Genomic DNA, 23,918 nt, shown 5'->3' with positions numbered 1-23,918 from the left:
CACTCAAGAGGCCAGCTACTTTTCATGCCAAAATGTCCTCCTGCAGGTTCAATCATCTCAGAGTTGTCTTAAACTTTAAGAGTGTGGAAGCTAAAGTAGCCTACGAGGCGGGGGATCGACAGGGTACAGGATGTCACCATTTTAGAATACAGCACACTAAGGGAGATTTGTGAACACAGGACTAGTACTCCCAACACACAGAAGATTAAGCTTTTAAATAAAAAGCCTCACAAAAGTCTTACCAAGATTTAATGTACATTTATTCTTAACACGTGGAACATATAGTATAAAGATTTCATACTGAATAAATGATATTCATTAAGCCAAAAAAGGAAAAAAAGGAGGAATTTACATCAAGTTTTAGCTACATTGTTGAAATACAAATATGCAGATTTTATCACTGAAAAAATCTCAATTGTGTTTCTTCATCAGGAACTTCAACTGAACCTAGAACTTTTTCACACCTCGATTAGAAAGAAAACAAAACAAAACAAAAACCCAGAAAAAAATAAACTATAAGTTGATTGGCTGCTGAGACAGCAAGGACTTTTTACAGAGACCTGTACAGCATCACGCCAAGAGGGGCGATGTCTGGCAAGAGATTAAATAGCTGTGTCTCGCTTTGTGCAGGTCACCAACTTGTTAACTCGTCATACTATAAAGGGGTAGCTGGGAGAGGGACCAAACTGTGGGGATCCAAGGGTATGTGCAATGTACAACGTCATATATATACACACGTGGCAGCGCAGTCGCTGCAGCTAAAGGTTAAAACCAGTTCTAAGAGGTGATCTCAGGGTTATTCATACAATCAAGGAGGAGAGAAAGAGGTCAGGGTGTTGTAGGTTCACACATGATACTTTGGGGGAAAAGCCTTTTTTTTTTCTCCTCAACGTTTAACTAAAAACATTTTTAAAAACTACAGCTTGCTGCTGACCCAGCGTCTTCTCTCGTTTCCATGTGAGACATTATTATTACAGTATGTTTACAGTATCAGGTGTACAGTACAGTACATGAAAGGGTCTACACTCTACTGCACAGGCCTCTCCAGTGAACAGGGTCTGCTCACAACTGCGAACTTCTCGGCTCCTGCGAGATTGTGAATGTACAACGATAAACCACACACAGTTCAGCAGTCACCTTTTTGTCCTTCAGTTTTTTTTTTATGTATTTTTTCTTTTTTTTTTCTTTTTTTTTTTTTACCATTAAAAACAGTTATGAAATGTGGCATCCCATTGATGCAAGGACCAGGGAAGCCATTTTTATTTTGTTTTTTTTTTTTTTTCCCCAAACTCACTGTAAACAACAGTAACTTTGGTTAAAATAAAAAAGTCTTCTATGTAGGCAGAGCTTTGTCTTTTCAAATAGGGTGGGGTCCTGAGGGGAGTAAGGTAAGGACAGGAACAGAAGGGTGTGAGGGGTGGTGGGGAGGGAAAGGAGGAGGAAAGAGAAAACAGGAGAGACTTTTTTCCCAAGGGAGAAGCTGGACAGCACAGGGTAAACTGGATTCTGAGGTGGTTTTGCATAAATAAAGGGCAACAGTCAGTTTCTAAGTTCTCCACACACGCACACACACACAGGGAGGGGAGGTGTCCCACGGCTGTCATGACTGGCCAATCAAAAACAGTACATCACAAATGACTTGTGAAACCAATGAGTTCATCAATGGTGATACTGAGATGTCCAACAGCCGCGACTCATACAGAGTGAACTCCGAGTGGTTCTCATCCACCTTGGCCAGGGCAAGCAGCGCGCGGGCAGCCCGCCGCATCATGTCCACACTAGTTGGCTCAAAAGGTGGGTTCTGCATGTGGAGGAGGCTGGCCTGGCTCTGCTGGAACTGTGTGGCAGCAAGACTGTCCTCAAGGAAGCCCAGGAGGTTGCCGATGCTGCCCTTCTGCACTGCGATGGCACGGGCTGCCAGGCTGTCCCCCTGTGCCAGGTTGGCCAGCAGTACCACGGCCATCTCCCGGCACACCGGGTTCTTTCGGTCACTGAGGAAGCGCACCATGGTACTATACAACTTCTCCAGGCGGCTGAAGGGGGGTGTGGCCAGGATCAGGTCCACATTGTTGTCCTGGATGCTGAGTTTGCTGAGGGTTTCCAAGACCAATCTCTGGGGGGAGAGGACGGCATTGGGGCCCAGGGTGGAGAAAGGGTCTTGGGCTTCAGCTGAAGGGCAAACTGCCCAGTGTAGGAGTCCGTCCAGGACAGGCAGGCAGATGCTCTCGGGGTATGGGGAGAGGTCCAACTGCCCCGAGATGTTGGCGAGCGTGACCAAGGTGTTTTCCCGGAGCATCTCCAAGCAGTCCCACCACCACTCTACTTTGTTGCAGCTCACCCCTTGGTCCTGTTCCTCCTCCTTCTCATAAGTTAGTGGTGCCTGCTTTCGTTCTGGGTGCTTGTGGTGCAGCAGGATCAGCTTGCCCAGGATAAGCAGCAGCCCAGGGTGTTTAGACATCTCAAAATCATTGCCTGGCACAAATGACAGGCTTCGGATGGTATTGGAAACACAGATGCAGCGCTTGGCAAGGGAATCCTGCCAATCCAGAAGGGTACACAGTGGGGTCTCATCCTTACTGTGGGGTTCATCCTCTAGGATCTTGATGTTCCGGTGGCTCTGTGCTGGGCTAATGCCAAATGGAAACTTGCTGCTTTCCTTGGTGGCTTCTGCACTTTTAGCTCCCTCCTCAGTCAATGTGCTAGATCGGGTAGACAACATGTCATCCATAGTGGCTGTGATCCGTTTTTCTGGAGGGCCATCAGGTGGAGGTCCCTCTTGTTCTGTTGTCCCAGGCACACCCTCTATTGTTATGACATGTTTCCGGGGGGCTGTTGGACAGGGCACATGAGGCCGGGAAGGCAGCAGCTCTGTCTTGCTCTCAAAGTGGGTCTGGATATGCTCAGTGGTGTCCCCACCACCAATCCGCCAGTGCAGCAGGCCACTGTCAAACTCCTGCACACGCCCAAGCTTATCTGAGCAGTCCACCACAAATGGGTCATTCTTCTGTACGATCTTTACTGGAAGTTTGTCGAACTTACTGATTAACTTCTCCTCACTATTCTCTGAAGCTGGCTTGTCCTTGCCCAAAAAGGCCATCTCCTCATCATTTTCAATTGCCTCTTCTTCTTCCTCCTCCTCTAATCTAGGACCTAGAAGTTCTTCTTCATCCTCCCCCTCCGTGGGGGCTGGACTAGACACCTTGCTGAATCTCCCAGGGTCCAGAAGTGTTCTCTGTCCTGGGTCACCCACCTCATACTCCTTTAAAATGCCAAAGATCTCAATCAGGCATCGTCGGAAGTATTCCACAAGGAGCTCCAGCAACCCTGGGAGCTGAAAAAGAACAGGAAATAAATTAAGGGAGGACAGTGGCCTAAGAAGAGAGTCCCTGACATAAGAGCTCTCCCAAGTTCTATCAGTGTCCCCTTCCTTCTAGTCGAATACTTGCATCACCTGGGAGGGGCAGTCACTCCTTTACCCAAAGGCTTGCAAGCAAATCACTCACCTCGACTTTCCTATGCCTGGAGCCGAGGTCGTCTTCTGCCCAAATGTTGCACAAATATGCCCCCAGCAGCATGCACAACCAGAAGGATGAGAAGCTGCACTCCATTTATGTATGATGTGTCAAAATGCATTCTACTGTCATGCCACACCTCACCCATCAGTGCCACCCAACTCTCAGCCTCCTCGTTCTCAACCAATCTGCTTTCCTTCAACAGGCCTGTTTTCTACCTGCTAGTCATTGCCTTTATCCCTCTTAAACACTCTCTACATCCCACTGCCAAGTGGAACCTAAGTCTACGAGTGGTGGGACAGCTGCTTCCAAAATGAGCTAAGAGAAGGGAATGCTGTGTGAAAAGATGTTCCTATGCTCTTTTCCAGTTTCCCAACATACTAGGAAATTTGAACTCCATGAATCTTGTAGCACAAATGGGACAAAGCTTCAGATCTCCAAACACTGGTCTCCAAGCTAGTGCAAGGAGACAAAAAACTCCAGCTTGGATCCTACATTGGCCATGTACCTTGAGAAGAATACACTAATCTTCAGTTAGCTAATCTCCAGTTAGAATAATCTTTGGCTGACCAGTATAGCAGAATGGAAAACACCAAGGGTTTTAGAATTAGAAAGATGTAGGCATGAATTTTGGCTTTTCCAGTAATTAGATGTATGAAATGATGAAAATTCTTCAAATTTACAGGGTTTTTTGTTGTTCTGTTTTTCTGGTGGTTGGGGGGCGGTACTAGAGATTTAACCCAGGGGTGCTTTACCACTGAGCTATATCCTTAGCCTTTTATAAAGTTTTGAGACAGAGCCTTGCTAAGTTGCTGAGGCTGGCCTCAAACTTGTGATCCTTCTGTCTCAGTCTCCTGAGTTACTGGGATTATAGGCTTATGCCAACATGCATGGCATAGAATCTGATTCTTACCAATACCAAAAATTTTCTCCCCAACAAAATTCCCTTTGAAGTCAACTCAACATACCTTTCACAAGTTGCTACTGCCCTCAATGTCCTGGGCTCATGCCCAGCACCAAACAAAACAAAGTACTGACATGGAAAATATTAGAGAAAGACCATTTTGGTTGAGGATGGCATCATCTCCAGGGTTACTTAGTATTATGTACAGCAAGAAGATCCTAGGCTCTTCCAAGCTACTCCAGAATCTGTACTCACCTGACTGAGGTTGAAGGTCATAATGCTGTTGTCATCATATAGCAGGATGTTAATGGTGTCTAATGCCCACGTGCTCTCTGCCAGGAGCCCAGACTTGAGGGACATCATTACCCGCCATGCCTCCGGGGTTCCTGAAATAAACCTTTGTGTAGTCCAACCACCAAGCTCAGGTTGGCTGGAGGCAGCCTCAGGGATGCTCCATCACTTGGAGTACTCTGAAAAATGCAGCTTTCTCTGGGAAATGACACACACCTGCCCCTCAAGGCTTCTAAGCTCTCTAGGACATCACTACATGTCAATGCCTTAAAAGAAAACCTGAAATCAACTTATTCCTTATTCTCCAAAGCTCTTTGGCTCTATTTCAGGCAATACTGGACCAGATTTAACCACATTCAGAATATCAGAATAGAGGGAACAATGAACAGGATGAAAAGGGGTAGATTAAGCAACTCAATCAGGGAGGTCTCCTTACCAATGTCTTTCATTGTGAGCCGCCTTCTCTGCTTCAACACAGGCTGTGTGGCTTCAACAGAGCCAGGTGGGAAGGTGATATCCCGCCGAATCATGGGGGGCTGCACAGCGGCAGGTGCTATATGCGAGGCAGGTACTGGAGGGCCTGCCTTCTGCATTTTCATCCCAGAGTGCAGGAATGGAGACTTGCTAGGAGAGGTACGGTTCTCCATTGGCCGGGGCAGGGGAGCGGGGCTAGATACCTGAGGAATGTGATTCTGCATGCTTGGTGGGGGCTGGTAGTTAGATGGAGGGGGCCTTGTCATGGCGGGCACAGGGGCAGAGGGACCATATGGAGGCTGGCGTGTGCCATGGGAAGGCCATGGGCCTTCATGGTTGGGCCTCTGATCCGTGTGCAGCATTTCATCTGTTCGGTTCACACCATGATATGCAGGACCCTGGGGGGCAGAACCCGTGCTCTGCCTGTTGGCATAATTATAGGTCATGTCATTACGCCCCTGCCACATGGTGCCTTGCTGAGCAACTTCAGCTGATGCCTGTATGGGGCCGCCCATCATTTGTGGTGGCATGTTCTGCTGGGCATTGGAGCCAGGGGGTGCAGAGACTCGGTCTCGGCCAAACTGGAATGGAAATTGGTTCTGGGGGCCGCCTGTTGGTCGGCGCTCAGTAGCAGCAGTGGCAGTAGCAGGATAGGCATTGCCATACTGGTTGTACACGTCTTGCTGAGGGGAAGGCTGGGCAGCTTGTTGCTGGCTGGCAGACTGAGACTGGGCAGGGGGCAACTGCTGCTGCTGAGGCTGCCCCTGCCCAGTGCTGTATGGCACACTGTACATCTCTCCTTCATGCCGCTTGGCAGGAGGGCCGTATGTGCCATCCATTGGCCGCTTATAATTCTAAAACAGAGACAAGAAGCGAGGAAGTATATAATCTGCATTTAGGGACCCCAGACCTATGGATGCCAAGATGGCTATAACCAGACACTTGTTTGTTCTACTCCTGCTCCTCTGGTAGAGAGCACAGACCCTAAGAGAACAAAGGAATCACTTTACAAATTATCTTTTCAAGTTGTTTCTGAGAGCAACCCTTATTATCTATTCCTCTCTGGCTCTCCCTTACTCTAAGGAGAAAAATGTAAGACCTCAAAACTCAAATTAAGGTCTGTTTCTAGCCCTTCTGGAGAACTAGGAAGAGTCTGGAATGGATTCCAAACAGAAACCTAAGGACATGGCTCTTCAGGCAGAATTGCCAAGCTGGGTGAAAGAGGAACACCAAAGTACCCAAAGTAAGCTTCTTTTATTATTATTATTTTTTTTTAATATTTTTAGTTGTAGATGGACATAATACCTTTATTTTGTTTATTTAGTTTTTTTTTAAATGTGGTGTTGGGGATCAAACCCAGTGTCTCACGTATGCTAGGCAAGTGCTCTACCACTGAGTCACTACCCCAATCCACACAAAGTAAGCTTCTTAAGACTGCCACAGACTTGACAAGGTCACTCGCTGGGGGTGGGGGGTGTCAGTCCATTCCCATTTACTCCCTCCTTACCTGCTGTTGCTGCTGATACATTGTGGTCTGCTGGCTGGGAAAGGGGCTACCAGAAGGGGTGCCTTGGGTGGAGAACTGATTGCCATAGGAATCATGTCTACAGGAGGGAGAGAAACAGAAGATTAGGCTGGAGAATGGCAAAGCCTGAGTAACAGTGGCACCGAGACCAGGCTTCACTGACCGTTGCTGCTGCTGCTGCTGCTGCGGGGGGTAGCGGCTGGGAGAATACATCCCCGAGTCTGGGGTAGAAGGCATGAGATTGGGCTGGGGGGCCCCAGTGCCCATGTTTCCCTCGGGCCCTATTCCAGGCTCCGTCCTAAATGAAATTAAAGTAGCAAATTGAGTCCACTAAAGCTGTGGGATCGAAGACGTGGGACGGGAGCAAGGGCTGTGCCTACCTCACTCTGTCATAAGGACCTCCATAGGGGTAGTGCTGTCGTGGTCCCATAGCCACATTTCCAAGCCCAGGGCCTGCAGCTCGGCTATATGGATCACCCATGCCGCCGTTGGGGCCCTGCCCTGAGGACATGAAGGGATCACTCCCTGGAGCTGAAAGAAGAAAGGCAGGCAGTGAACAAACTGTTGGTCAGCAGGCCCAGCAATTTATAAATTGCCTGTTTCAGAGTTTGGGTCTCTTTTCCTGACAGGTTCAAAACATATCTTAAGGGGACCCAATCAGCAAAAGTAAGTACTAAGGGTGACAAAATAAGGCCAGGAGGTAAGAAAGGAAGAAGGGATGAAGGAGGTCTTTAGGTCAGGTGGTATACCTAGAGATGAGGTATGGAAATGAAGAGGGCTTGACAAAATCCCCACCCACTCGAGATATCCCATTTCCCTGGCCCTGTATTCATGAGTACATGGTCAACAACAATTGGTCACCTTTCCTCATGCTGCCATAAGGATCCTTATTTGGCTCATAGGACATGCGCCCCATCATGTCAGAGGTATTCATACTGGGCTGGTACCCAGGGTTTGGAGTCATGGAATTCCGCTTCTGGAATGTGGGGTCACTTCCATCAGGAAAGGCATCCTGGATCCCAACTGAATTGCTCCTGCTCCAAAGTGAAGAAAACCAATTAAACAACAAATAGGCCAAATCCTCCAGAAGGCAAGACACACAGGAGTGGACTGGCTAGTCAGGGAAAGGCTGGGCTTGGGCTGTACAGGAGCCCAAATCCTCCAGGGCCCCCTAACCCTCTTGCCCCTGCTCCTGGTCTTACCTCATGCCTGGCAAAGGGGGGATCTGACTGTGTGGTGTGGATGCTGGAGTTGGTGGCTTCAGGTCTCCTCCTTCTGCCATGGAACTGCTGGTTGACTGAGGAGTCTGTGGTCCCTGCATAGACCCTGATCCCGCTGTGGACAGAGATATAGTCTGAGCAGCTTGCTTGCCAGAAGTGTGTTTAACTCTCACAGAAACACACACATGCTCCAGGGGTCTCTTTTTTTCTTTTCTTTGTTTTTCTTTTGGCAGTGGTAGTGGGGGGTTGTATTGGGGATTGAACCCAGGATCCTCATGCAAGTACTCCTACCACTGAGCTACATTCCCACCTTAAGTATTTTATTTTGAGACATGTTCTTGCTAAGTTGCCCAGGCTGACCTCACACTTGTGATCCTCCTGCCTCAGCCTCTAGAGTAGCAGAATAAATTACTGGTGTGAGCCACCCTACCAAGCCCAAGGGTCTCTTTGTAAAAGATTTCCATAGGCCTTTGAAACTTGGACAACCCCTCTCACGGGAGATGATCTACAAGGCTAGATCATAAAGAGGGGAATGAATTTGGTCACTGCTTACTTTTAACATTGAGTGATATGGTCATTACATCACCATGCTGATCATTTCTTAAGTCACTGCTAGCTTCCCTGACCACCTCTCTTTACATCCCCAAGGAAACCTATTAAATACTAATGCTGGTGGTGCACAAGAGGCCCCCAATCAGGGTCCCAAAAATCTGGGGTTGGGAGGGACCATTTTGCATCTGACCTGTGGTGCAACAGGAGCTCCTATTCTTGAGCACCCAGCACAATGTCATCCTCAGGTTCAAATGTTCCCTTAAGTTGATGAGCACAGAACTACCAGCAATTAATGTTTCCATTAGTTACCATTCCTAGCAGCAGATATCCCACTGCTGAGGCCTTCCTGGCTGATGAGTCATCAAAGGCACTCATTACACCCTCAGAGGTCAACACCAGGGCACATATGTTTACACCCACCTTCTAGGGCCCTGGCCTTCTTCCCTCTCTATGCTAGTTAGGCCCCAGCCCCCTTTGAGAAAGGAGGGTGGGCAGAGGCACTCCCATCAGAAAATTCCATTCATATCCTTCCCTGCCCCCTCCTTCCCATTCATTACCATCTCAGCTCCCTGGGGAATTCAGTTGAGTTACATTCTAAGGCACTGACATCAGTGGGCCAAAGCTCCCAGATGGCCCTGCTTCACTGTTATTTGTCAGTTTTCCCTCACTTCTCTGGTGTCCCTCCCACTCACTAGTTTACAAACACTTGGCAAGATGCCAGGTGAACAAGGAAAATTAAAATTTAATGGCTGCTGTAGTTTATTTCCCAAGGGAATTACCATTGTCCGCTCTGTAAATTTGCCAACCTGTAAGCCCTGTGATAGGACAAAATATAGCATACATCCTCGCACCTGCCCTGCTACGCTGGAGGTAGGTACCATTGAATAAGGAGCCACTGAATAAGGAGCCAAGGCAAGAGGCCCTGGGCCTTGGTGGGGCTGCCCACCCCTCCTTACCAGGAGAGGGGGGTTGGATCTTGGGCTGGGACTTCTTGGAATCAGCAGCTGCAAAGATGTCTGGGGGAGGGTCTTCTCCCCGCTCAATCTTGCACTCAAAGGCGTAGAGACACTGGATATACTGCTTTTTCAAGGAGCTGGCAGCACTGCTTGACGTGCCCACATTGAGGTTGGTTGCAAGTTCCCGCCATTTTTTGTTCTTGTTGACCTGTACAACCAATCAGAAAAGTTGGGGTACACCTTCCATCTAGTCTACCCACATGCCTAAATGGATTCCTGCAATGTATTCATCTCTTTTGGAATCATGACTTCACTTTACCCTCAGCATGCTTCATTGCAACAGAATTCAGAAAGTCTTATCTTAGTGCTGTATACAAGTGTACTACTGAAAATAGTGTACAATGCTTCCTCAGATCCAAATCCTATTTTTTATTTGGTACCTGGGATTAAACTCAGGGGTAATCAACCACTAAACCACATCCCCAGCCCTATTTTGTATTTTTTATTTAGAGACAGGGTCTCACTGAGTTGCTTATAGCACCTTGCCGTTGCTGAGGCTGGCTTTGGACTTGAGATCCTCTTGCCTCAGCCTCCCAATCACTGGGATTATAGGTGTACGCCACTGTGCCCAGTTCCAAATCCTATTTTTAAAATAAATTAATTTACTTATATACTTACCCTACCTACTTTCCTACCTACCTACTTACTTACTTACTTGGTGATGCTGAGAATTGAACCTAGGCCATGCACAAGCTAGGCAAGTGCTCCATTACTACCCATATCCCCAAGCCCCAAATTCTATTTTAAATTTAGAAGAAAAACATTTTATAGAAGGGAGACCCTTGTCAATGTCAATGACCATTTTACTTGACTCACATCTGATTTTTTTTTTCACTGTGGGGGTCCCTGCAAATTTAAGATTCTTGTGCTACTGCTCCCCTGCAAAACAGTAATATATAACTATAAACCCCTTCCCCTCACCAGTCACTGCCATGATTGTCAAGATGTTCAGGGCCTTTGTGACTTTTTAAAAAATTTTAAAAAGTTTTAGTTGTAGATGGACCTAATACCTCTATTTTATTTATTTATTTGTTTTTCTGTCATGCTGAGGATGAAACCCAGTGCTCAAACACGCTAGGCAAGTGCTCTACCACTGAGCTACAACCCCAGCCCCTGGTGTATGACTTTTTTTGTACCCTCTCAGCAGCCAGCCTATAGTTCTTTCTACTTTCTTCAGTCTCAGGGCACATTGAACAAGACCATTGCCCGAATTCTCCCTACAATTAAGTTTTTCTCCATTAGCCCGGCAGATCTCCTTTTTTATGTATTTCATTTAGAAAGCCTGAACCCAAAGGGTTGGACTCACTTTGGCCTTCCAGTCCTGATTCACAAGGAAAATTTAATAGATTGTGATGCATTTTGATCTGGTGCCTATGATACCAAAGAATAGAGTTTAAGGAAGCACAGATAGGGACAACAAAGGGAGGTGAATGAATACTTCCTATAATAGTGCTGTAACACCTGAGCTATTTCTAAAGTTGGAGATGGTGTTGGTGGATGATAATTTGGACTTTCTCCCATATCATGCCATCTCTGGCCCAATCTATTAGAACAGCCCCTACCTCCACATAAACTCTACTAATCTTTCAGAAAAGTGCAGGACTCATATTTTTGCCTTCTTGGAGCCTTTCACAAACTAACTTACAATAGCACTCTCATTCCAATGAATTCTTATTGTAGTTAAAATTCAGTTACATCACAGCATCTGAAAGGTTTTCATCCTTTTGCAAACTGGAAGACAGGCCTACTTGGGGATTCCCTCCATACTTCATCACAGGTTCAATGAGTTCAGCTGCCCATCAGTCAGAAGTCAGCCAAATCTAACCCAGTGTGCCCCTTTTCCCTACAGGCAGGAGTAGCCTGATTATGAGTACTCAGTATCAAAGAAATAAGCAGGAATACATCCAGGGTCACCTCAAAGCGTTCTGTGGCTTTGCTTCCCACGCCAGTTATGGGGCAGTATGCATGTGTCTTGTTTTGTTTTTCTTTGTGGCAGAGGGGAAGAAAGCCTAAAGGGAGAAGGAATTCATAACTGACTGTTGGTTGGCTTCATTCCAATCACTTTCTTTTCTGCTGGTGACAGCTGTTTTCCTCTTCTGATTTAGAAGGTTTAGAATAAGTCCCTCCCTGCCACGCCTTCCCTCTAAGCTTAGTCACATACTGATCCAAGAGCAGGTTTCTGGTTTAGAGACTACAGACCAGAGAGAGAAGCAGTCTGTAAAACAGTATGTGTTGTCTGTCAGTATGGCCTCACCTGTTTGCCTCTTAGACTGAGTCTAAAACAAACTAAGGTATCAAGGTGGGGTGGGCAAGGCTCTGGGTGGCAACTCTTCCGAGGTTTTCAGCAAGGATTAGTCCATTCACTTAAGTCTCCCATAGAGAATAACTACACACATATTTCCAACACTTCACTTTTTCCTTTACCAACTATTTCTATGAAGCAGCTCCTAAAATCACATCTCCATGAGCACGTTTCCTGGATTGAGAGGGTCAACAACTACTCTGGTTGCCCTTGTACCATCTTGCTGATCCAAACATGTGGTAGAAATTTTGCTGAAAACTTTATTATTTCTAACTTTTGTTTGAGATTATATCCTTCAGAGTGGTTTATAGACCTTGGTATGGTCACATTTGTTCTGAGAAGGTAAGATAGGACTCAAAACTATACCCATCTCCCCAAACCCTATACTTGCTACTATGCCAAACTGCCTCCATGGAATCAGAATGTCTACAAGCTTTCTTTTTTTTGCACTCTAGTGGGACCCCAGACTAATAACTCATACTACCAGGAGGGTCTCTTGCCTTTGCCTTATCTTCTGGTAGCCCTGTCTTCCTGGTCTGTCAGTAGTATATGACCCAGAATAGGAGCGTGCTGTCCCTGTGGGATACATGGTATCACAGAAAGCAAATGGATAACTTATAGGGGCTTATGGAAACAAGGGGAAATCAACTGTCAGGCACTTACCTGAGTCAAACCACCAATCTCCTTCACAGACACATAGAGGCGATAGAGGTCCAGAGGTTTCCTACCCACAGCAGGCAGATTTGTCATGCCCATGGCCTTCTCCTCCGTGAAGGCCAGATAACGGTCCACCCACATCTTCCTCTCAGGCTCACCACCAAGCTCATACAACTTGGTGATCTTCTCATTAGTTGTAGTAGAAGAACTGGATTTCTGGAAGGGGCAGGTCAAAATTCATAGAAGGGTCAAATCCAAAGCCTACACTAAAGATCTGAGAAGTCTTGATAAAGGAAGTGGGTCTGGGGTTGTCACTAACCCATGTCCTGCCTTTATAAGGCTGCAAAAGGAAGCCAGACTTTCTTACTATAGCTAATACTAACTCTACAGTACATACTGAGAACTAGGCTAGATGCCTTTACATATCTGGTATTATAACTTCTCTCCTTTTTTTTTTTTTTTGCAGGGGTGGTATCAGGGATTGAACCCAGGGGTGCTTAACCACTGAGCCACATCCCCAGCTCTTTCTTTATTTTATTTTATTTTATTTTATTTTTTTGCTGTGCTGGGGGATTTGAACCCTGTGCCTTGTGCTTGTCTTCCCTCAGTTTTTAAAGATAAGGAACCAGATCCCAGGCAACACCTAAGATCTCACAATTTTTAACTGGCAGGGCAGTTTCAAACCTTTGACACTGACGCCTGACACTGAAACCACTACTATTCCCACAGTACTTCTCAGAAGTCAGGACATAATACTGTTTTCTTTGAGAAACTCAAAACATGATTTTGAAACAATGGAGTAGACTAAAATGAAAACAAATTCTTCCTCCTCTCAGTAAAGGATGGCTCTCCCACCTGATTGACTGAAAAAAGTTTTGCCTGTCTAAGACAAGATAGTGGCCCAAAGGACTGGAAGTCAGAGGTGAAAAAAAATCACAGAACACTGTAGACAAGATTTTTATTTTTCATATATATAGAGAGAGAGAGAGAGAGCTAAGGAAAGTGAGGTATGACTAAGGACAGAAATGTTAAAATGATCCAAATGCTGAGAGGATCCTAGGGCTGCCATGCAGCCTAACACAGAGCATATATAGGACAAAACTATGGACCCAATATCCCTGGCACCTTCCCCTTCATACAAGACAGGCTCCAACTATTCCTGTTGCTTTGAGTAAAGTCCAGGAAGAGAAGGGCAACAGTTGCCCACAGCACACATCATCTTTCAGTGCTAGAATACAGGAGGTATAGTTTCACAGCAGCACCAAACAGTGTAAAGAATGCTATGCTATAGGGTCTAGCATTTCCTCATGACATACAGCTGTGAGATATGATGTTGTTTACATCGGGATCCCTTAGGCTAACTCAAACCTAATTCAATGAACTATTATTCTGGAACCCTTCATGATAAGAGGAGGCAACAGAAGCATATTCAGAGACTACATGGACCCATAAAAGGTTAAAATCTTGTCACTATCATTTTCCTTCCTATCATTGAAAAGAATAGGATCCAAAGTTGAGAGGAGTCAAGACAAAAATCATTACCTTGGATTTAGATTCTGTCTTAGGTGTCCCATCTGCCTTGTTGTTCATTTTGGTAGCCGGAGTTAACTTGACGTCCCCAAGACCCATCATCTCTGGGCTGGCTGCCATCCCTGTAAAAGAACAAAATTCTCAAGTCAATAGGTTTAACAGCAACTTGAAGATTACTCTTGAAGAAATCCTTGGGGTGAGCACGACTTGGACTTACCTGCTGAATTGTTGGCCATGGTTCCACCCATGGGATATGGGGGTCCCTGAGGGTTGATCATGCCAGCCATACTGTTAATCCCTTGTCCATAGGGAGGTCCAGTTCCCATCATGCCCCCCTGACTCATGTTAGGGTAGCCTGGTGGCCTGAGAAAGAAAACGGAAAGTAAGAAAGACAAGGACTAGACACTTTCATATTTGGACTTAAGCTAAATAAAGTTGTGTAATCATCTAGTTGGAATTAAAAAGAAAAATTTTATGGTTCTCTCAACCCGGAAATATGCAACATTTAAGTATTCTTATCTTCTACCTCTCTCAAAAGATTCTTTTTTTTTTTTTTCTTCCTCAAAAGATTCTAAGAGTGTTCTAAGAGGGTTTGAACTCCATATTGCAAAAACTAGCTCAATTTTATGGTTTACTCTCCTTGAAGAATAGTTGCTCTACTGTGTCCTCTAAGAACTGCCTTCTTCTAAGTCACCTACAAAGTTGAGCTGTATTTCCATTTCAGGGCCCTCTCTATGGCAAAAGGCCAAGATGAAATGTTTAATTCCATTACTTTTTCTTATACCAAACCCCAACCAGAATATACTCCTCAGTATAGTACTTGGAAGTGGACTTGCATTCTTTCTTTGAGATGGAATCTTGCTATGTTTCCCAAGCTGGTTTAAAAAACGTGGGTTCAAGTGATCTTCCTGCCTCAGTCTCCTGAGTAGCTTAACCACTGAGTCATATCCTGGCCCTTTTTATGTTTTATTTTGAGACAGGGTCTAAGTTGCTTAGGGTCTTGCTAAATTGCTAAGGCTGGTTTTGAATTTGTGATTCCCCTGCCTCAGTCTCCTGAGCTGCTGGGATTATAGGTGTACACCACTGTGATGAGGTACATTCTTTTTTTTTGCAGTGCTGGGGATTGAACCCAGAGCCTTGTGCTTATGAGGCAAGCACTCTACCAACTGAGCTATCTCCCCAGCCTGTTACATTCCTTATTTATATTTATTTTGTTGTCCTAGAGGTTGAACTCAGGGCCTCATGCATGCCAGGTAAGCATTCTACCATTGAGTCACATCCCCAGCCCCTGCCCTTTTTTATTCTGAGATAAAGTCTCACTAAGGTACACAGGGTGGTCTTGAACTTATAATTCCCCTACCTTAGTCCCCTGAGTCACTGACATTAACACCTTCCTCAGCTTTTATAAGTTATTTACATATGATACCTGGTCATAGGAAATTTGATACCAACCTAAGACCAGTAAAAACTAATACTCTGTTTTTAATTTTTACATTCTAAGAAAACATTTTCTAAAAAGCTCAAGAAAATTATATTTATCAGCTATATGTAAATACATATTTACATACAACATTCTTTTTTTTTTTTTTTTTTTTTTTCCTAATTTTTTTCTTTTTTGGTGGGGCAGGTACTGGGGATTGAACTCAGGGCCACTTGGCCACTGAGCCACATCCTCAGCCCTATTTTGTATTTTATTTAGAGACAGGGTCTCAATGACCCAAATTTCCTTGCATTTACTTCCTAGGCCTTACCTGTTTTGGATAGAGTTGGCAGCAACATGCATGGCGACAGCAGATTCTTGAGTTTTCCGGTTCATTCCCCCTGGTGGAGGACACATCCCTGACCCAACCTGAGGTGGCATATTGGCCATGTTTGGACCATAAGGCCTGTTGCCCATGGAGGCATGACTCATTCTCCCTGGAGGAAGTGTGCCATAAGGTGGGATGCCAGGTTGCCCATGCATCTGACCTCCAGCACCCATGGGGTTCATGCTTCCAGCCATGCCTGCACTGGGATAGTTGGCATTGGGCAAGGCATTGTAGTTTGGCTGCCTGGGGTAGCCTCCTGGGAGGGAAGGGAGAGAAGACACAACACTTGGTTAGTGACTCACTAGCAACTCACTAATGTACTAATCTCTCTCACCTTCCAAACTCCATAAACGATGAGAATCATTCAATATTTTGGTTGGAAAAGTGATCAAGTTCATGGTAGTCTTAACCCCCATGGGAAAAAGGAAAGGAAAGGCCAGAAGCATGTAAAGGCAGGCCACAGTTGTCCCACGTTCCTCCCCTTGCTTGCTCACAAGGCTGGGTATTGAAGTCACGGCCCTACACATGCTAGGCAAGTGTTCTACCACTGAGCTGCACTCCCAGTTCATCCCTTCATCTTAAAGACAGACAGCATAGACAAGTTTGAGGCCAGCATCAGTGACTAATTGAGAATGCCTCAAAATTTTAAGTAAAAAGGGCTGGGGGACATAGTTTAGTGGTAGAACTCTCCTGGGTTCAATCCCTAGTACTGCAGGGAGTCGGGGAGTGGAGCCAAGATGTCATTGCTACCATATTATCTGGGCCCTTCAACTCTCAGGAGGAACTCATTCCTTTCTGCACACTCATCTTATTTTCTTCCCATGTTATGTGTAAGATATTCAGCTTTATATTCACCCAGGCCCAATGTAAAGGAAAAATCTATTAAGACTTATTTACTAAAAAATATTCCACACTATACTAAGCAATAGCTACCATCTTCCTACCCTAATACAGGGTCTAAGCTGGGTAGATTTAGGGTAAAGGACAGTTTTGTATATTAAGAAGGAACTGTTTTCTCCTCTTACTTCTACCTACTCCTAATTGGGTAATATACTCACCTTGTGGGCCATACTGACCCCCTTGGGGACCATAGCTCCCCATGGAATTTTGCTGGTAGGAACCCATGCCTGTGTGCATCTGTCCTCCAGAAGGCTGACGTGGAGATAAGGCCGAGCCGGGCTGTGGGGAACTGTACTGGGGCATCTGGGGGTTCCTCTGCATATAACCTATTTGTGAGTAGAGTCCATGGAGTTATTTGCTCAGTACAGTGGGAACAAATGCTCTCTCCTGATCCTGGAATTTTATCATCTACATTTCCGTTTGCACCTATTTGCACAATCTCTCCATTAAGAAACATTAACAGAGGGCATGCCAAATGTTTGTACTAAATGGATGCTTTAAAAGACAAACAGCAGTGACAAAAAACAAAATGGCAAATGGTTTGATGGGTGAAGACTCAAAGCTAAGTCTTGAGCAATTGCTGACAAAATTAGACACAGTATAAAGGGGGAAATCTATCAAAACATGGATAAGCACTGAGAAATGAAAAAATGACTACTGGGGAATGCAACCCTGCAGCCATCAACATGACCAAACCAGTGTTAACTTTGCAACCTGCTGATGGAATTAACCTGAGCTTCATGGACATATAGTTCTCCAAAAGCTATTACGAATACTCAAATGTCTGCTTTAGCCCTCCATCCCTACACCAAAGCCATGACTCTCACCTCGATCTTGGGCAATGCTTGATTGGTTCATGGAAGGATGTATGATGCTGTCTGACTGGCCACTGGGTGGCCGAGGTGGCATCTGGTTGCCTGCTCCAGGAAAAGAAAGAAATAAGCAAATCATCACTAAGCCTGCAAATTCTAGCTGGGAGGTCAATTTAGAGCTGGAAATGACTCACAGAGAGCCAAACACCTCCCAATATCATATACACAATGATATCCAGCCAAGGGGGTTCCCACTTCTTCTCCAAATGCTATGGGGAAACTATGCAGACACGAACCAGGCCTCCCTAATATCACTGGGATCAGTCACCTTTCCCTCTTCCCAAAGGTTAGCACTTGAGGGTACCTGGCACTGCAGCAGGCGAGAGTGGTCCTGAGCGAGACTGAGCAACACTGGCGGGAGAGCCAACAGGGGACGGAGAAGGGCCTCGGATGCCAGGTAGGTGAGGGGAGGTATGAGGAGAGAAAGGAGACTGAGCTGGATTACTCTGCTCTCCTTGGCTGCTGGAAATCCCTGATGTGCTCACTCCAGGACTCAGCGCTCCTTCTGTCCCCATAGGGAGATCGTCTATTGAACCAGAGAGATCCTGAAACATACATAAGAACACAGATTAGTAGAGATATGAGGCAGAAACACTCTTAACAATCCTACTACATGCTGAGAATGTTCCTTAAGTAACCAAGAGCAAACACATTATTTAGTCATGACAGTATAGCTTATATGGTAAACTTTGTTGAGACTCAGGTAGAAAATATTTGAGATTCTGTGGGCCATGTAGTCTGTCAAAACTGCTCAATTCTGCATTGCATTGTAGAAGTAGCCAGCAACAATATGTTCCAAGATATTCTGACCTTCCACAAAAATAGAGTTACTGCACTACAGTAATACATTTTTTTAAGCCATTTGTAAGCTGGCTCACAAATGGTAGTTTGTTGACCCTTGTTCTACTTCCCCTAGCTATAGTACAGACCTAGTTCTTTCATCTTCATTCTGAGTCCCTTAACTTCTACAATCCTAAGAAAGCAACTAAGCCAAGCATGGAGGACCATGCCTGTAATCCCAGCAGCTTGGGAGGCTGAGGCAGGAGGATTGAGAATTCAAAGTCAGCTTCAGCAATTTAGCGAGGGCCTAAGCAGCTTAGCAAGACCCTGTCTCTAAATAAAAAATATAAAAAGGGCTGGGGATGTGGCTTAGTGGTTGAGTGCCCTTGGGTTCAATCCCTGGTAACTGCCCCCCCCCCAAAAAAAAAAGAAAGAAAGCAGCTATTTGCTGCACACAATGGGAGGCTAAGGAAGGAAGGTCATAAGCTCAAGATCAGCCACAGCAACTCAGTGAGACCCTGTCTCATAATAAAAAATAAAAAGGGACAGGGACGCATCTTAGAGGTAAAAGTGCCCCTAGGTTCAATCCCCAGTATCAAAAATAAAAAAAGAAAGCAGCTACGTCAGTGTGATGTTAGTTCTTCTCCAATGGGAAAACTACAAAACGCTGCCAGGATGGCACAAGGAGCTACAAGAGAATTTTAACAAGACTGGGCAACATTTACAGATCCCCTCTCCCTCAAGATTGCTCTAACCTCCATTTACAAAGCAACTCCCTTCCACTCACCATACTTTGCAACATAAGGGGTAGGAGGTGAGAAAGGGATACATTTGCATTCCAAAGAAAGACAATTTTTTAACTGCCAACGTTTGGGACTATATTCCTAACACCTGGTTTACAACCAGGATGAAAAAATGTTTGCCAACTGAAAAAAAAACTCAGATTTTTTTCCAGCTTTAAGTTTTTCAATGAAGAAGTTGGTATTTATTTGAGGGGTTTGCTTATCTTGAATTAATCAGTAAAGAGTTCATTTGGGGTAAAGAATTCCAAGACTAGCAATCAAGAGCTCAATATGAAAATATTCCACCCAGAAATGTACTTCCCTACACCCCCTGCCCTATGTTCATTCTTTAGCAATACCTCTTAAGGTGTGGAATTAACTGTACATGGAAGAAAGGATGAAAACCATGATACATAAATAATTAAGAAAAGAGTTAAAGAGACACATCTGAAGGAGGAGATCCAAGTTGGCCTAATTTGAGTCTATTCCTACTCATACAAATGAGCTTGCCTTGGAAAGATCGGTTTGAAGTGAATCGACCATGTCACTGTATGTCAGAGAGCCTTTCTTAGGCTTTCCTCCAAGCTTCCAAGATAGTCTGACCTTCCACAAATCATTTGACTAATGAGCTAGGCTGGGAACATTTTTGTTAAGTTCTGTGGGAAGAAAGCTTGCTCTGAAGGTAGCTGGAGGTACACTTCGGTGTCCAGCTCTCAATATTAGCTGAGAAGTCAGAAAATGTTAGTTTTTTGGTTGACAATCAGAAGATCTGTTATACCACAGAATACTTTAAAAATGCAATTACACTGGGTACAGTGGTATACGCCTGTAATCCCAGCTACTGGAGAGACTCAGGCAGGAAGGTTCCAATTCAAGGTCAGTCTGGGCAACTTAGTGATTTCCTGTCTCAAAATGAAAAATAGAAAAGGGATAGGATGTCCCTCAGTGGTAGAGCACTTCCCTAGTATGCTTGAGGACCTGGGTGCAATACCTAGTAAACCTCCCCCACTGCCACCAACAACCAAAGTAAGAATTCCAATGCAGAAGGGAACTCAAGAAGTCAATCTCTAGGCAACACCAAAGAACTCTTCCCTCTCAAAGCATGGGCAATGACAAACATCTCTGAATTCATCCGAAGAGAAAGTGGTGCATTCCATCCTATTTTTGAGAGCTAAGTTATACCAGGGACACCTGGTTTCTGCGACAAGGAGACCAAAGAGACCGCAAGACAAGAGAAACCAGTTGTGCAGGCCAGAAATGGTGGCAAAGGCACTTGTTAGACCCTACAGTCTAACGAAATCCATGGCCCAATGCCCTGTTTTAGGGACCAGTAGATTGTCTCATGCACTCCTTCCCAGTTTCTGTTCCTTAACAAGTTGCCAGTTTCTGGTAAAAAAAGAAATTGGTGTATTTTAGAATAGAATGGGAAATAAGAGTCTATTCATTAAGACAAGAATCTGGCTCTGAAAATCAAGTGTTTTGTTCTGAGTATTTCTGTCTTTACACAAGTACAACACAAAGCCAAAGTCTCTCTTGACTGTCTTTTTGCTGTCCTCTGTAGACGAACCCCTGTGCAATTTGTTATATGTTCTCAGAGACCTTCTGAAGAACTGAGAAAACAAAGCAAAAAGATAAAAAACAGACCACCAAAAACCCATCAACCACTGCTATACTGTCAAGGCAAGGACTGAAAAGATTGCTTTAGCCACACTTCTGTGAAAAAGCCAGGGTCCCCGCATCTACAAGGTGAATGCCTCGTTCTGCTGAGGGATTCTAAGAGCCCATAGAAAACCCTTGCAGTCTAGGGGGCTAGGGTCTCGGGACCCTGGAAGCACCTGCGGCTGTAAAGAAGTAACTATCTTACAGTCGCCCTCTGAAGAGAGTTATCAGTTTTGGTAAAGTGCCCTGAACTCCTTAGAGAAAAACTGTCAACAACAGCAAAGGCGTAGCTCTGTGGCAGAGCATTTGCCTAGCACATGTGAGGCACTGGGTTTGATCCTTAGTACTGCATAAAAGTGAGCAAATAAAATAAAGGCATTCTGTCCATATACAACTATGAAAAAAATTTTTTTAAAACAAAAAAACCCAAAAACTCCAAGTGGCCAGGGTATCTGGGTATAGACTACTACTAGGGAAGGGAACAGCATTAATCTTATCTTTCTGATTTGGTTTTGGAGACAATCTCAAATTGTCATGTTTTATATTTCATCAGATGATAAGTGGTCAGCATGAGGACTGTTGGTCTGAAATAATTTAAGAATCAGAATGTTAATATAGGAAGGGGAAACTCAAAACTATTAACCATAAGCATGCAGCACTGTGCATCTACTATGATGCCAGGCCTTTTGTAGAATTACTTAATTTCCTCAATTGTTGCTTATGGATACTACTACCATTACCATTTTGAAGATGAGGAAGCTGATACTCAAATAGATTGGGTTATAACCCAAGTGATCTAAAAGTAAATGGCAGTGCAAATTCAAGTCTGCTGGACCCCAAAGCCTGGACTTGCCAACCCTATCCCATTAGCTCTGATACTATATGAACTAAGGAAAAAGCACTATACCCTTGAGTTAGGAGACTAAGGTGCACCTTTTGGCACATATTAGTTGTGACCTTGGGTAGGCTGACAATAAGCTGGGACTTCAATTTTCTCATGATACAACGAAAGGGAGAGGGCTGGACAAATCCTAATCTGTGACACTCTGGGGCATAAGCATCAAACTCACTAGTACCATATGGTCAGGGCCAAATGACCAGCACCAATATTCTGGAATGAGAGATTTAACAACATACAAGCAGTGTATAAGATCCTATCAGTCCCAGGGGTTAATCCCAGTAAATATTTTTGTTGGACAATGAGAGGGACTCCAAAAGATGTCTCACCCCCTCTATTCCACAGGAACAGATATTGCTCTGAACTCCACATTCTTTAATTGCACAAGACACACCTCTGTTTTCTACCCTACAAAAAGCCAGTTTTTCAGGTCTTTTGTTCCACAAAAAGCCGGATGTCTGGGTGTTGAGTCAGACCTCGATATGTCTAACAAGTTCAATTTTCTACAACATACCTCTTTAAAGAACAAGTTTAATCAATTCAAGCCCCTATTCTCCCTGGCAGGTGCTGCCTTTAACATTTCAAGACTCCAGGTTTTTAGCTCTCCCTGAAAAGGGTCCACCTAAATCACCAAGAGAACTGTAGCAATACCCGTTTAGTGAAAAGCCCTCTTTTCCTGGGTTTGCTCTCCTTCAAGTATTATCCTGCTCATCCCACTCAGTGCCCTGCCAGTTCCAAGGAAGCAGCAGGGCCAGGAGAATTTCCTCACGTGTTTCCAACGTGTTTCATGCATTTTATTGCTCATCTACCATGCAGATCAAAAGCGCTGGAGCAGGTCCAACTATTTCACACAAAATCTCACACTCCAGGCTGGCTACAGACCCGAAAGCCTTCATTTCTTCACTTGAAATACTGCCCAATGTTATTTTGGGATGTGACCTGATAGAGGAAGCCCACAGGGACTCCATGACGATAACTGTTCCAGCTGTGATTGGTTGCCCAGCCCCAGCAAATGCCAGCATGGGTTTGTCAGGCTCTGCTGACAAACAGAACTCAGCAGCTAACACCTTCTCTTCACACCACAACAAAACCGTGCCTGAAATCACAGTCCATACCTCATTTGGGGGATGGGGGAGGGTGTGTGCTGGTGCTTTCACAGGAAGAATCACAAGCTCTAACATGAAGGGCTGCCTGGTGAAGCACATTTTTAAGTAGGAAGATACTAGATCAGGGTTAAAGGAAGGGGGTGCTTAAATGATCTCCCAACAGAGCCACATGGAGATGACATCAGTTCATTTTGCTAAGCACAGTAAACAATATCAGGCAAGTTGAAAGAACAGGCTGATGGCAAGCTGATATTGTTTCCCCATAAATTTGGCTGAATCCTTGAGGAACTCCTAGATGGAGTTCTTGTACCCAGTTAGTTGGGAAGAACTTTTGCCTAGTTGTGCTGCCTGAAAGCAGCTAAATTACCATCAAAAAAACCAGGTAAGGGCCTGGGGTTGTAGCTCAGTGGTAGAGTGCTTGCCTAGCACATGTGAGGCACTAGGTTTGATCCTCAGGACAATCAATCAATCAATCAATATATAAATAAATAAAATAAAGGTATTGTGTCCATTTACAACTAAAAATATTAATAATAGTAGTAATAATAATAATAATAATAATAAAAAGAAAACCAGGTAAGCCGGGCATGGGGGTGCATGCCTGTAATCCCAGCAGCTCAAGAGGCTGAGGCCCTGAGCAACTCAGGGAGACCCTGTCACTAAATAAAAATATAAAAAGGGCTGGGGATGTGACTCAGTGGTTAAGAGACCCTGGGTTCAAACCCTGGTCCAAAAAAAAGGTGGAGTATGGGGGTGGGGGAGGGGGAGAAGAAAACAGAAAATCAGGTAAATCCTACGTATGTGTAGTAAGTATATGTGGTGGGAATTTTGCAACTCAGCCGCACCCACTTAAGTAACAACAATTAAATGAAAAAATTCCAAAAGTATAGCCTAAAATGACCAAATCAATACTAGCGATTTGCCAGAACCCCCTACCCTCAGCTCAGTCTCACAGATCCAGAGACATGGAAGAAGGTTGCTCTCATGCTAGAGAGAGAGGAAATCCTGAAGAACATAAAAGAGACTGGGAACAACCCTCAAAGAAAGGTAGAAGAAAGAAGGCAACAGATACAACAAACTCCAAGGAAAAAGGACTAAGACAATTAATTACTCAGGCAAGTTTTTAAGAT

At 44.8% G+C, this 23,918-nt stretch overlaps 1 protein-coding gene across 3 annotated transcripts in view; it reads right to left on the bottom strand.

Moving 5' to 3' along the window:
• Window positions 1-232: 232 nt before the first annotated feature.
• ARID1A (AT-rich interaction domain 1A) overlaps window positions 233-23,918 on the bottom strand; it is an 80,418-nt gene continuing 56,732 nt past the window's right edge. For 2 of the 3 annotated variants that reach the window (XM_079114153.1, XM_079114151.1), the window contains exons 5-20: window positions 17,868-18,108; window positions 17,519-17,608; window positions 16,850-17,017; window positions 15,735-16,047; window positions 14,201-14,346; window positions 13,996-14,105; window positions 12,460-12,669; window positions 9,435-9,642; window positions 7,909-8,041; window positions 7,568-7,743; window positions 7,087-7,237; window positions 6,870-7,004; window positions 6,689-6,785; window positions 5,144-6,035; window positions 4,672-4,802; window positions 233-3,331 (exon numbers count right to left, since the gene is read on the bottom strand). In XM_079114153.1, coding sequence (XP_078970279.1) covers window positions 1,601-3,331; window positions 4,672-4,802; window positions 5,144-6,035; window positions 6,689-6,785; window positions 6,870-7,004; window positions 7,087-7,237; window positions 7,568-7,743; window positions 7,909-8,041; window positions 9,435-9,642; window positions 12,460-12,669; window positions 13,996-14,105; window positions 14,201-14,346; window positions 15,735-16,047; window positions 16,850-17,017; window positions 17,519-17,608; window positions 17,868-18,108 — 4,932 coding nt within the window. In that variant the 3' untranslated portion in view covers window positions 233-1,600. The remainder of the gene's footprint in view (window positions 3,332-4,671; window positions 4,803-5,143; window positions 6,036-6,688; window positions 6,786-6,869; window positions 7,005-7,086; window positions 7,238-7,567; window positions 7,744-7,908; window positions 8,042-9,434; window positions 9,643-12,459; window positions 12,670-13,995; window positions 14,106-14,200; window positions 14,347-15,734; window positions 16,048-16,849; window positions 17,018-17,518; window positions 17,609-17,867; window positions 18,109-23,918) is intronic. The other variant, XM_079114152.1, reaches the window with a different exon arrangement.

The sequence above is a fragment of the Sciurus vulgaris genome (genome assembly GCF_902686455.1).
Source record: "Sciurus vulgaris genome assembly, chromosome: 1".
Lineage (NCBI taxonomy): Eukaryota > Metazoa > Chordata > Mammalia > Rodentia > Sciuridae > Sciurus > Sciurus vulgaris.
The sequence above is the reverse complement of the archived record's forward strand: the minus strand, read 5'-3'. Positions and strand labels throughout refer to the sequence as shown.